This window comes from Oncorhynchus nerka, linkage group LG7 (genome assembly GCF_034236695.1).
Source record: "Oncorhynchus nerka isolate Pitt River linkage group LG7, Oner_Uvic_2.0, whole genome shotgun sequence".
Classification (NCBI taxonomy): Eukaryota; Metazoa; Chordata; class Actinopteri; order Salmoniformes; family Salmonidae; genus Oncorhynchus; species Oncorhynchus nerka.
In genome coordinates this window covers 39,878,013-39,892,370 of record NC_088402.1, presented here as the reverse complement: position 1 = coordinate 39,892,370, position 14,358 = coordinate 39,878,013, and the positions used below count along the sequence as shown (strand labels likewise).

Here is a 14,358-nt window from a genome sequence, read left to right as displayed (position 1 = left end):
GCAAGTCAGAGCAACTGTCGTTTAAAAAAAATGGAATTATCATTTCTGAGAGAGACCGCACGTTTCCGCAAGTGATCGGCTTCCATTTCCGTTCACTATATTTTTGCAATAGTCGACAATATAGACTTTGACTTTAAAAAAATATATCGTTGTAAAATAGATACATTAGTCAAAAGTCAATAGTTTGGACACACCTACTCATTCAAGGTTTTTTAAATGTTCTACATTGTAGAATAATAGTGTGAAGACATCAAAACTATGAAATAACACATATGGAATCATGTAGTAATCAATAAAGTGTTAAACAAATCAAAATATATTTTATATTTGAGATTCTTCAAATAGATACCCTTTGCCTTGACAGCTTTGCACACTCTTGGCATTTTCTCAACCAGCTTCGTGAGGTAGTCACCTGGAATGCATTTCAGTTCACAGGTGTGCCTTCTTAAAAGTTCATTTGTGGAATTTCTTTCCTTATTAATGCGTTTGGGCCAATCAGTTGTGTTGTGACAAGGTAGGGTTGGTATACAGAAGATAGCCCTATTTGATAAAAGACCAAGTCCATAATATGGCAAGGACAGCTCAAATAAGCAAATGGAAATGACAGTCCATCATTACTTTAAGACATGAAGGTCAGTCAATACGGAAAGTTTCAAGAACTTTGAAAGTTTCTTCAAGTGCAGTCGCAAAAACCATCAAGCACTATGATGAAACTGTCTCTCATGAGGACCGCCACAGGAAAGGAAGACCCAGAGTTACCTCTACTGCAGAGGATAAGTTCATTAGCGTTACCATCCTCAGAAATCGTCAATTAACTGTATCTCCCAAATAAATGCTTCACAGAGTTCAAGTAACAGACACATCTCAACATCAACTGTTCAGAGGAGACTGCTTGAATCTGACCTTCATGGTCAAATTGCTGCAAAGAAACCACTACTAAAGGACACCAATAATAGGAAGAGACTTGCTTGGGCCAAGAAATACGAGCAATGGACATTAGACCGTTGGAAATCTGTCCTTTTGTCTGACGAGTCCAAATTGGAGATTTTTCGTTCCAACTGCCGTGTCTTTGTGAGACGCAGAGTAGGTGAACGGATGATCTCTGCATGTGTGGTTCCCACCGTGAAGCATGAAGGAGGAGGTAGGATGATGTGGGGGTGCTTTGATGGTGACCCAAAACACACCTGTGGGCTGTGTAAGGGCTATTTGACCAAGAAGGGGAGTGATGGAGTGCTGCATCAGCTAACCTGGCCCCCACAATCACCCAACCTCAACCCAATTGAGATGGTTTGGGATGAGTTGGACCGCAAAGTGAAGGAAAAGCAGCCAACAAGTGCTCATCATATGTGGGAACTCCTTCAAGTCTGTTGGTAAAGCATTCCAGGTGACTACCTCATGAAGCTGGTTGAGAGAATTTCAAGAGTGTGCAAAGCTGTCACCAAGGCAAATGATGGCAACTTTGAAGAATCTAAAATATATTTTGTTTAACGCTTTTTTGGTTAGTACATGATTCCATATGTGTTATTTCATTATTGTGACGTGGTCACTACTATTCTATAATGTAGAAAATAGTAAAAATAAAGAAAAACCCTTGAATGAGTAGGTGTGTCCAAACGTTTGACTGGTACTGCATATGGTTGTAAAAAAGAATATATATAAAAATATACAGAATATTTTTTTACAACCATCGATTTGGGACCGTTATATCTACCGCTGTGTACAGACTGCGAGTTTGTGCGTCAAAGACGCGTCGACATTTTCCACAGGCGTCGGCTCGCAGAGTTTGTTAGAAATTGGACAAAAGTGACAGAACCCGGCTGGATTTCTTCGGAGTATTGAAACAATCGTTCCCGTGCCTGTGGATAGTACTAATTTCTCAAATATACTGTAGCTATAGTGTATCTCTCTCTGTCTTTTTCGTGCCCCCACTCCCTACTCCCCCTTCACCGCGGATTATTATAAAGCAGCTACCATCGACATGTGAGTAAATGTGTTTTTTAGTTCAGCTACATGTATATGATATGTGTGATTTTGAATGCTTATTTAAGGATGTTAGAGTAATTGTATTGTTGTGTCAACTAATTGCAATTATGGATTGTTTTACTGCTAAGACTAAACATCTGTTGAAATAGTTCATTGCTGTTATATATTCATTTTAGGATGTGAATAGTTTACCCAAACATAAAATATATCACAGAAAGTAGGCCTATTGCAAATGAATATTAGGCTACATGTCTCTCAGTCTCACAATATCAATAGTAGAATGACTCCTTCACAATGACTCAGTCAATATTCATCATCCATCTTCTTTATGAAGCTAGCTGTTGTAATATTTAAACAAATATATATATGATTTTTAGTTGTTTTTGTTATCTACTCAATAATTAGCATACAGCACCTTGCCTGGTTTGTTAATCTGGAGCAAAATTCATCAATTTTTGAAAAGAGCAGCCTTCACGTTTTTTTCCCTCTAATCTCTCTCCATTTTGCTAGTGGAAATCAAGCCTGTCTAATACAGACTCTGTACCAAAGCAAATCAGAGTGGTTGGTTGCTCTGGATGTGGCTCAGACATGATGAGAGAACAGGCCTCTATGATTGGCTTTTCTAGTTTAAACATCACATGTATCATCTTCTACCATAGCCGATATATTTCGCATTCATTCAGTCTGTGTGCTTATTAGTCCTTAGTGTTTGAAGAGGGCTATTTCAGCAGTTCAAGTTATTCTTCACTTAGACACCATTGCTAGTATTGCCTACTTACTATGCTGTATGGCTTAGCAAGATCAAATTAAATCAAAGTCTATGCCGGTGCAGGGAAATGCTTATGTTACTAGCTCCTGACAATGCAATAACATTTCAAACAGGTACACAAAAAATACATAATACATACTTTTTATCATTCATTTTCCTTACCAGTTTTGGTGCGGTTTTGGCAGTTGTTGTTAGTAAGTTAATGCCTCTCTATACACAGGTCGACCACAGACGCAGGAACCCCGGGGGCCCCTGAGGGAGAAGGGGGCCCCCCAGCCCCAGCCCCCAACCTCACCAGTAACCGACGACTGCAGCAGACGCAGGCACAGGTGGACGAGGTAAGACTCAAAGAAGAGTACCATTTTTGAAGTGTTGATCTTTTGATATGTCAGTGCGATTACTCATTTAGGCAGCCCTGTAAACAACATTTATTTGTCAAAAATGTACAGAATACTTATATGTGAAGTGAACAATTATAAAGACCGTGTGGAAGGTGGGATGAAACGATAATGATGGGGATGGATAGAGGGGAGGATGAAAAAAGGAAGAATGGTCGAAGAAAAGAGGGATGAGTCAGTGAGAGTTTACAAGGGCATAAACATTGATCAGAGAATATTCTCTGGTCATCTGTATGAGGTGTACACATCCTTTCCAATCACTAATAATGAGGATGAAGAGGGCCCATAGAGGTAAACACTTTCCTAATGAAATACCGGATCATTCAACCAGCGTGTGCTATGCAGGTATTCTGATTTTTCCTATGTTTGTACGCTACACCTGTTTGCTGGATGTTGGTGCACTAGTTTTGAAATAACTCACTTCTTGACCGCTGACTATCCTCACCACCCGTGGCATCAACAATTGTAGTGGAGGCTCACATCATTTCTTCTCAGTCAATTGATTCCTTGACCATTGGGTAACAGTGACATTGATATTTACATTCTGATAAGACGTGATTGATTACCTTCTCATTGAGCAATGCCGACTCTGTCCCTTCCTCGCCGTCTACTGTACATTAGTGACACTGGCAGTTAAAAGTTCACATTATTTCTATTCGGTAAGAATTGATTTCTCGACTGTTAGGTGCAATGCTAGCCTCGACTGCAGATGTTCTATAGGTAGCTGCCAAAATAATGGAAACACTTGAGTAAGTGAAGGATACAAAGTATTTTGAAAGCAGGTGCTTACACACAGGTGTGGTTCCTGAGTTAATTAATAAATTAAAATCCCATCATGCTTAGGGTCATGCATAAAATTATAAAATTGCTGGGCAGGCTAATATTTTGGTTACCTTGACTACGCCCCCACAGGATGGCAATGCCCCCATCCACAGGGTATGAGTGGTCATTGAATGGTTTGATGAGCATGAAAACGATGTAAACAATATGCCATTGGCGTCTCAGTTATCAGTTCTCAACCCAATTGAACACTTAAGGGAGATTCTGGTGCGGCACCTGAGACAGTGTTTTCCATCAACAAAACACCAAATGATGGAATTCCTCGTGGGAAAATGGTGTCTCATCCTTCAAATAAGAGTTCCAGATACTTGTAGAATCTATTCCAAGGTGCATTGAAGCCGTTCTGTCTCATGGTGGCCCAACGCCCTATTAAGACACTTTATGTTGGTCCTTCCTTTATTTTGGCAATTACCTGTAGGTTTCTTCATGAACAAGAATACAATGTTGACTGTCCTCTCCATTCCACTCCTGTCCCCTACAGGTAGTGGACATCATGCGTGTGAACGTGGACAAGGTGTTGGAGAGGGATCAGAGACTGTCGGAGCTGGACGACAGGGCCGATGCTTTGCAGGCCGGGGCCTCACAGTTTGAGAGCAGCGCTGCCAAGCTTAAGAACAAGTACTGGTGGAAAAACCTCAAGGTTTGCGTGTGTGTCTGTCTGTCTGTCTGTCTGTGTGTATATGTAACCGACTGGGTTCAAATCCGGTTCTCCTACACACCACATGTCTGCGTTAACCCTCTTAGTAAAAGCCTAGGCTTTAGCTCACGGGGCTAACACAAGTCTTCAGGTCTCAGACAACTCTTCACACAAGCAGGAATAATTTGTAATACAACCTTCACACAGGTCACTCTTTATAATTAAAGTGAGTTTGCTGTTTTATGCTTACGCTTCCATAGTGCAGGCCGCCACACCATGGCAGTCACACACTAGCTGTATATTATGACAAGGCGTTGGGGTATTTCCACAGTGCAAGCCGCCACACCATGGCAGTCACACACTAGCTGTATATTATGACAAGGCGTTGGGGTATTTCCACAGTGCAGGCCGCCACACCATGGCAGTCACACACTAGCTGTATATTATGACAAGGCGTTGGGGTATTTCCACAGTGCAAGCCGCCACACCATGGCAGTCACACACTAGCTGTATATTATGACAAGGCGTTGGGGTATTTCCACAGTGCTCAGACAATTTATACCAATGATGTCCCTGTACATGGAGGAATAACTGCCAGTTTGTGACTCTTCGTACTTACAACTACCATTTTAGCCCTTTGTTTGCTCTGTTCTCCTGTGACCTCACTTAAGGCTCTATTCAATCTGGATCAATGAAGCTTTACAGATTGCGCAATATAAATGTGAAGGTCATTTCCGATTGAGCCGACAATTGCAACGTTTTTCATCGCGAATGCAGCCGCTAACTGCAGGAACATTGCCTTTACATTTCAATCACGCTGAACTTCCGCGATATGGATTGAATAGAGCCCTTGCTATATAAAAACAAATGTAGATCCTTCTATCCAACTATCCTTCAATCCATCTTTCTCACAGCATGAATTTATAAACCCTTAACCAACCCCCCGCCCCGCCTCTGCTTTTGAGCACAGATGGCTGTCCCGTTGCCAGTCCAATCATGTGTGTCTGTTGAGGAGGGGGAGGGGTTAGAAACCCCAATCTGGATTACAGTGTGATGCAAGATTAAACCCAAAACCCAGCTGTGGCTGAACTCGTGATGTAACCCCTTCAGCTCATCCCTCTCTTCCTCTCACTCTAATACTTCCTCTATTCCTCCCTCCCCCTCACTCCCTCCATATATCTCTCTCGCTCCACTTGTTTCTCTCCTAATCTCAGTCATCTGATCTGCAGCCCCGTAGTTGATTTGTATTTACTTCCTCTCTTGTGCTCTACAGAGCCAGCTCTAATATAATATTCATGACGGCTAACCTCACACTCTGAAATCGAATCATTATTTGCCATACAGGCATAAACTACATCACCCAGGTGTGTCTGTTTAGGTCATTGGCTTGCAGTTGTGTCATAGTAATGCTTACACCCTCTTGGCACATAATCCATGTGATGTACTGCAGCAGTATCACATTAGTACTATTTGTTGATACTATGGCTGGGATTTCAAAAGGGAGTTATAGATCAGTATTTTTAAGGTAATTTACTCTTGAACTGACATGTGCATCTGTTTACCGGGTACGAATATTGGGGAAATTGCCTTTAAAAAAGGTGTATTGTTGGCTTTCCTGTCACGTTGGTATGAATGATTCGGGAGACAGGCGCAGGAATGCGTAATCGTTTTTTATAGTTTTTTTTACCCAAATTACAGTATGCCATGTAAAGGCATGGGGATGAGGACCAAACAAACAAGTATACACAGGTTGAAACCCAAAGAAATCCACAAGGGCACGAAAGTCAAACCGCACAGCACAGGTACTCACACGACCAGCAGACATGGTAACAATAATGGACAGCACCATGGTGAGCAAAGGGCACATATATACAAATACAATCAGTGGGAATAGGGGCCAGGTGTGCACAATGAAAGTTCCAGAGGGATCCGTGACATTTCCAGTGCGCTGTTTTATAACGCACGCCTTGGCTTGAATCCCAGCCTATGTGACGAACGACAGTTTAATCTGTTAATGATCGGTATCTATCTATCAATCAATCAATTAAATGTATTCATAAAGCCCTTTTTGCATCTACTGTACATTGTAAATAACAATGGGAAAGAAGCAACTGAGAGCAATATACACTGAACAAAAATATAAATGCAACATGCAACAATCTCAAAGATTTTACTTAATTACAGCTCAAATAAGGAAATCAGTCACTCAGCTCCAGGCGTGGGACATTTCAACTGATATCCATCAACGGCTGTTACAGAGACCAGCGCTGGGTGATGGTTGCCGATTGAAGAGGACTGGCCACCCCTCATAGCCTGGTTCCTCTCTAGGTTTCTTCCTAGGTTTTGGCCTTTCTAGGGAGTTTTTCCTAGCCAACGTGCTTCTACACCTGCATTGCTTGCTGTTTGGGGTTTTAGGCTGGGTTTCTGTACAGCACTTTGCGATATCAGCTGATGTACGAAGGGCTATATAAATACATTTGATTTGATAATGGGCTTCTGCACACCTATATAGATATTCCATAAAAATCATCCGTTTCCAGCAACAATAGTAATTTACAACAATAACCATGTTTAAACTGTATTTCGGATAAATTTTATGTAATTTTAAAGGACAAAAAAATGTGCTTTTCTTTCAAAAACAAGGATATTTCTAAGTGTCCCCAAACTTTTGAACGGTAGTGTATATGTAAAGAGCAAGGTTACTTACAGCTATCATGATGAGAGAGTAACGTTGAATGGATTTTAGATTCAGCTCTCTCCAGATTAAAAACAATAATAGATTAAGAATTTGCTATTAAACGGGTTTAATATTGAAATGTGTTAGAGAGAATATGAAAGTGGTTTTATATATTTGAAGGTTGATATTTCAGTATATTTGAAGGCTTTATATTGTTTTTTTTCAGATGATGATTATAATGGCAATCATAGGAGTCATATGTGTTGGAGTTGTGTTCTGTAAGTACCATATATATCTACATTTTCACTTACAGATGAAGTCTGCTTCACTTGATTCTCACACAAAACAACACATGGGAAAAATGTTTAGACAGTTTTCTGAAATTGTGAAACAACATGCGCATGTAATTTTGTGTTGCTGTAGCCTAGTAGTCTGATGTCCAAAGTAGGAAACAACTGTTTACTCTGTGATATTTACATGGTCTCTTTCTTATCTTCTCCCCTGCAGTGTATTTCTATTATTGAGCTGGTCTCTTCAGGGACGGACAACAAGCGCAAGACAAGATACCAGAATGAAGCCAAATCCACCCTCAATTCCCTCTACTCCTCCTCTCCTTCATCCCTCTCTTCTTAACCGATGCCTTCCATCCAAAACCACCATGCTCTTGTAGACGTTGGCGCAGTGCCTCACCCTCTTCTTTCTTCACAGTCGCTCTCTGCCGTTGTGCCCTTGAGCAAGGTACTTAACCCCTACAAATGCTCTGGCGGCGCTGCTCTGTGGCTGACGCTGTGCTGCTCCAGACATTGTGGGTGTGTGTTGGTGTGTCAGGTTTGGTATTGTCACAGCAAATCGATAAACGTCTGTTGTAAAATGGACAATAAAGTATCTATTCTATTCTGTTGTTGCCGCTTTCTCCAACTCTCTTTTTTGTCTCTCTTCATCCCCCATTTGTAAGTGTGTTTTCCCTTCAAAGTCCAATGTATGTGCAGAGGGTTTATCACATTTATGGACTGTATGGACGTCTCTAATACACTACCGGTCAAAAGTTTTAGAACACCTAATCATTCAAGCGTTTGTCTTTATTTTTAATATTTTCTACATTTACATTTACATTTAAGTCATTTAGCAGACGCTCTTATCCAGAGCGACTTACAAATTGGTGCATTCACCTTATGACATCCAGTGGAACAGTAGTGCATCTAAATCTTTTAAGGGGGGGTGAGGGGGATTACTTTATCCTATCCTAGGTATTCCTTAAAGAGGTGGGGTTTCAGGTGTCTCCGGAAGGTGGTGATTGACTCCGCTGTCCTGGCGTCGTGAGGGAGTTTGTTCCACCATTGGGGGGCCAGAGCAGCGAACAGTTTTGACTGGGCTGAGCGGGAACTGTACTTCCTCAGTGGTAGGGAGGCGAGCAGGCCAGAGGTGGATGAACGCAGTGCCCTTGTTTGGGTGTAGGGCCTGATCAGAGCCTGGAGGTACTGAGGTGCCGTTCCCCTCACAGCTCCGTAGGCAAGCACCATGGTCTTGTAGCGGATGCGAGCTTCAACTGGAAGCCAGTGGAGAGCGGAGGAGCGGGGTGACGTGAGAGAACTTGGGAAGGTTGAACACCAGACGGGCTGCGGCGTTCTGGATGAGTTGTAGGGGTTTAATGGCACAGGCAGGGAGCCCAGCCAACAGCGAGTTGCAGTAATCCAGACGGGAGATGACAAGTGCCTGGATTAGGACCTGCGCCGCTTCCTGTGTGAGGCAGGGTCGTACTCTGCGGATGTTGTAGAGCATGAACCTACAGGAACGGGCCACCGCCTTGATGTTAGTTGAGAACGACAGGGTGTTGTCCAGGATCACGCCAAGGTTCTTAGCGCTCTGGGAGGAGGACACAATGGAGTTGTCAACCGTGATGGCGAGATCATGGAACGGGCAGTCCTTCCCCGGGAGGAAGAGCAGCTCCGTCTTGCCGAGGTTCAGCTTGAGGTGGTGATCCGTCATCCACACTGATATGTCTGCCAGACATGCAGAGATGCGATTCGCCACCTGGTCATCAGAAGGGGGAAAGGAGAAGATTAATTGTGTGTCGTCTGCATAGCAATGATAGGAGAGACCATGTGAGGTTATGACAGAGCCACGTGACTTGGTGTATAGCGAGAATTGGAGAGGGCCTAGAACAGAGCCCTGGGGGACACCAGTGGTGAGAGCACGTGGTGTGGAGACGGATTCTCGCCACGCCATAGTGAAGACGTCAAAACTATGAAATAACACATATTAAATCATGTAGTAACCAAAAAAAGTGTTAAACAAATCAAAATATGTTTGAGATTCTTCAAATAGCCACCCTTTGCCTTGATGACAGCTATGCACACTCTTGACATTCTCTCAACCAGCTTCACCTGGAATCCTTTTCCAATAGTCTTGAATGAGTTTCCACATATGCTGAGCACTTGTTGCCTTTCTTTCACTCTGGGGTCCACTCAACCCAAACCAACCATTTGGTTGAGTTTGAGGGATTGTGGAGGCCAGGTCACTCTCCTTATTGGTAAAATAGCCCTTACACAGCCTGGAGGTGTGTTGGGTCATAGTCCCACTAAGCCCAAACCGGATGGGATGTCATATCGCTGCAGAATGCTGTGTGGTAGCCATGCTGGTTAAGTGTGTCTTAAATTCTAAATAAATCACTGAGAGTGTCACCAGCAAAAGTTTCATCATTGCGCTTGATGGTTTTTGCAACTTCACTTGAAGAAACTTTTTTTTTTTTTTGAACTTTATTTAACTAGGCAAGTCAGTTAAGAACAAATTCTTATTTTCAATGACGGCCTAGGAACAGTGGGTTAACTGCCTGTTCAGGGGCAGAACGACAGATTTGTACCTTGTCAGCTCGGGGGTTTGAACTTGCAACCTTCCGGTTACTAGTCCAACGCTCTAACCACTAGGCTACGCTGCCGCCCCGAACTTTCAAAGTTCATGAAATTTTCCGTATTCACTGTTCTTCATGTCTTAAAGTAATGATGAACTGTCATTTCTCTTTGCTTATTTGAACTATTCTTGCCATAATATGGATTTGTTTTTTTTACCAAATAGGGCTATCTTCTGTATACCCCCCCCTACCTTGTCAGAACACAACTGATTTGCTCAAACGTATTAAGGAAAGAAATTCCACAAATTAACTTCTTAGAAGGCACACCTGTTAAATTGAAATGCAGTCCAGGTGACTACCTTGAAGCTGGTTGAGAGAATGCAAAGCTGTCATCAAGGCAAAGGGTAGCTATTTTAAAGTATCTCAAATATAAAACATATTTTGATTTGTTTAACCCTTTGTTGGTTACTACAGTACATGATTCCAAATGTGTTATTTCATAGTTTTGATGTCTTCACTTTTATTCTACAATGTAGAAAATAGTAAAAATAAAGAAAAACCCTTGAATAAAGTCTTCACCGGTAGTGTATATTGAAGGGGGAAAGGGGGGGGGGGGGGGCTAAGGAGAAACAAAGAGGCAGAGGGCGCTACAACATGGAGAAAGGAATAGAGCTGGAACAAATGGGTAAATTAATATTGTTACCAATGAGAACCCCTAGATTGGCCCATGTTGAATGAATCCCCCCCAAAACTTCTATGTTTTTCAAATGAATATGACAGGTATTTTTTGTCATGTTAACCAATTTGTTTGGTATTATAGTTGTTTTTAGATATCCACATGTCCTTTGTCTTTTTCTCTCTGTTAAGACCTGTATACCTCCCCCCAATCTAATCTCACTATAAAAAGGCAAAATAATAGTAAAGAAAGACAACAGGATATGAGAAATGATTGAGTTCCAAATAAGGAGGATTAGAAATAATGCAACAATTAAATTGATGGAATACGAATATTAGAATGGTCATGAATCTTATGATGGTCCAAAGGTCAGCCATGTTGGTTAGGGAGTTGGTCAACCATGGTTTGCTAGTACTGTAATAAGATATTGTGTAAAACAATGAATGTGAATAATTTATCTGCTCTTTATTACGTGTTAGCCAGCCAGTTAGTTTCGGCTATTATAGAGAGCAAAGGAACAACTCCAGAGAGAAATAAGTGGCGCAGCAGTGTCACATTTGGTAGCCTGCCTAAATCAATTGCAAAGCTTTTTAATCGCCTAGCCAACTTGATAGGCATTCGCCATTACGCCACTAGGTGGCACCAAAGGATCTCTCCCAGGACTGATCTATTTGAATGGCGGGCGCAGGCCCCTACCTGGGAGAACGCCACACTGACTAACTACATCATGTCCATGCATCATGCTTACAGTTTGGGAAATAGATTTTTGTGTCTAGACAATTCCTAGTCGGAATCGGACGAAAAAGGTTACAGAATCATAAACTGACTATATTCTACCAACAGCCACGCTGTAATCGTTTGCAACATTTTTTTCTGCTAGCAAGCCAGGCATCGCTTACTTTAACTTTTTATATAGGGTTCTAACGTGATGCAACTACAAGAGTGCTCCCGCATCGTTGGCGACCCGTCGTTCAAGGCAGGTGGGGGTTTTGAGCCCCACATTTTTTGCACATTTCCCGAGCCCCACATTTCCTGTTTTGCATGTTATTTTGGCATTAATACGTGTCACATATCAGTTTGCAAACAATGTAAAAAAATATATATTTCATTGAGTTAATTAAGCTGCATACAAACATGGTTTCTTTTTTGATTTCTTGAGTAAGGCAGCTCCAAAATGCAGGTGTTTCAGTCTAGCTCAGTGCTTTCTGTGGTGGTGTGGCAAGCCAGTTGAAAATATGGAGTGTTGCGCCGTGATTGGCTCAGTGTTCTGTCACTCATGGGGACACGATGTCACCGCCAAGGGTAGAGCTAGAAAATTCAAGCCCCTTGGGTGCTGCCATAGTTACATTAGAAGTGTCCATCCAAGAAGGCTCAAGGTCATTGGCCACAGATAAAATGACATCAAATGACATATCTACAGTAGCTTTGATTGGACTGATCATGTTAACATCATACTTTCAAAATCTTAGCTAGCAGTCATCATCATGAAGTCAAGTCGACAATCTACTGGCAAATCATTTTTAATCCTTGTCATATGAAGAGAAATAATGAAAATAAATGATAGATTAAACGTATCGGTGCTCATCGGCCATTGGACATAAACATCACACAACAAGTTGGAAATCTCAAATTCAACAATGAGGTTTGGAAGGAATCAGTGGCTAAATCTAAGATTAAGGGTCTCTTTTCTTAGTTAAAAATTATAAACATGGGCTATGCTGTCAATGAAGCATTATTTCTACTGCGTGCAAAACAACAACTCAGAACTGCAAAATCTGACTTTAGTGAGTTCAAGACAACTGGGAACTCAGGATAAACGAGCTACAACTAGGAAAATACGTTTTGATCGTTCATCCAACTCGGAATTGTACATTCAGAACTCGGGCCTTTTTCTTGAGCTACGACCTGAAGATCACTGACATCATCATGATTCAGCCTTAATTTTTCTCTCGAGTTTCCAGTTGTCTTGAAAGCACCATAAGTCCAGAGAACACCAGACTTTGTTGACAAAATTTGTCCATGAAGGACCACCGCGCCACCTTCCTATTCAAGTGAGTACAGCACAAGGTGAATCCAAAAATGTCTGCTGCTGCATCAATGATGTAATATGCCAGGGAGATATGTAGACTGTAGCTAAGAAAGTAATACTACGTGAATGTTGTGTAGTAAGCTGTTAGTAACCCATGTGCCTCACCATAATAATTTGGTCTAGTTTCACCTCTTCATTTCACCTACTGTTCTGACTTGGTGGTGCACATGTAGCCTATAACCTGTTTTTGAGAAAGGTAATCATCAAATTTTGTAAGAGCTTTCATCGTCAGCTTATATGCCAACTTTATTTATATTATGGTTCTGACAGGGAGAACACTAAGAACGGCCCATGTTCTGAATTCGGTTGCTGTGCATTTCAAAAGTGCTGAACAAATAGTTATATTGACTACGTCCGTCCTAGCTTGCTCATTAATGTCTTAATCGAAATGATGGATTGCCGCTTACCTGCTTGTTGTCCCCTTATGCCAGTTTGTACATCTCAATTGTCAGCATAAACCACATTTGTTTAAGCACGTCAACCATATCAGCTATGTATTTATGTATTTTTTAAAGGCAGTAAATGAGTCAGAATGAACTGTTTCGCTGCCAGACAAGGCTCCGCTGATAGCCAGGTGTAGCAGTGGTAAGGTGTTGGGACAGCTTTATGTAGGCCCTAACAGTTTGTGGGTACCGTTTGTCACCGCTATAGTGCAATTAATGTATTGTTTAGTGTTGTGGCTTTGCTGGCATTCATCCCACCAAGATTGACACGCTAAAATCACCACTGCATCGACTAGTTGATACTTGTAAAAAAAAAAAAAAAAAAAGCCCATTCTTTTTTTCTTCTTTTTTTTTTACAAATATCAACTAGTCGATGCAGTGGTGATTTTAACGTGTCAATCTTAGTGGGACAAAAAAAGTGGGATGAATGCCAGCAAAGCCACAACACTAAACAATACATTCATTTCTTAATGCTTACCTCATACCAATGTATGTCCTGTGTAATGGCAAGCTTTATTTTGTGCTGAAATCCATCGTTTTGATAAAACTTCAACGGCATCATGAACTCACCCAGTAACAGGTCATTTTAGCCTCTACCAGGATGCTGAAACTTGGCCACAAGTGGATCTTCCAGCAAGACAATAACCCCAAGCACACATCAAAATCCACAAATAAGCAGATCAGCTTTAATATTGCAGATAGAACCCACAATCTATCCATAGAAATCATATATTACCAGCGAACTGTCATAATCCATCAAAGTTCCACAATGGGGCCAAAATGGAAGTAATCTTGGTCAGGGAGAAATCCAACACCAGTCTAAATAGAATGAATGGCGGTAGAGCAGGGTTTCCCCAAACTCAGTCCTCTGGACCCCAAGGGGTGCAGGTTTTGCCCTTGCACAACACAGCTGATTCAAATAGTCAACTAATCATCAAGCTTTGATCATTTGAATCAGCTGTGAAGTGTTAAGGCAAAAACAAAAATGTGCCCCCCTT

At 41.6% G+C, this 14,358-nt stretch overlaps 1 protein-coding gene across 1 annotated transcript; it reads left to right on the top strand.

Moving 5' to 3' along the window:
- Nucleotides 1–1,621: 1,621 nt before the first annotated feature.
- Nucleotides 1,622–8,208, top strand: LOC115132745 (vesicle-associated membrane protein 2-like). The gene is made up of 5 exons (XM_029665477.2): nt 1,622–1,980; nt 2,973–3,090; nt 4,472–4,630; nt 7,531–7,582; nt 7,812–8,208. Coding segments are annotated over exons 1-5 (348 nt in total). The 5' UTR covers nt 1,622–1,978; the 3' UTR covers nt 7,829–8,208.
- Nucleotides 8,209–14,358: the final 6,150 nt, after the last annotated feature.

Coding starts and splice junctions, on each gene's coding strand:
- LOC115132745 (XM_029665477.2), top strand. Junction 3,091..4,471: donor CGCAGGCACAGGTGGACGAG/GTAAGACTCAAA, acceptor TGTCCCCTACAG/GTAGTGGACATCATGCGTGT. Junction 4,631..7,530: donor ACTGGTGGAAAAACCTCAAG/GTTTGCGTGTGT, acceptor GTTTTTTTTCAG/ATGATGATTATAATGGCAAT.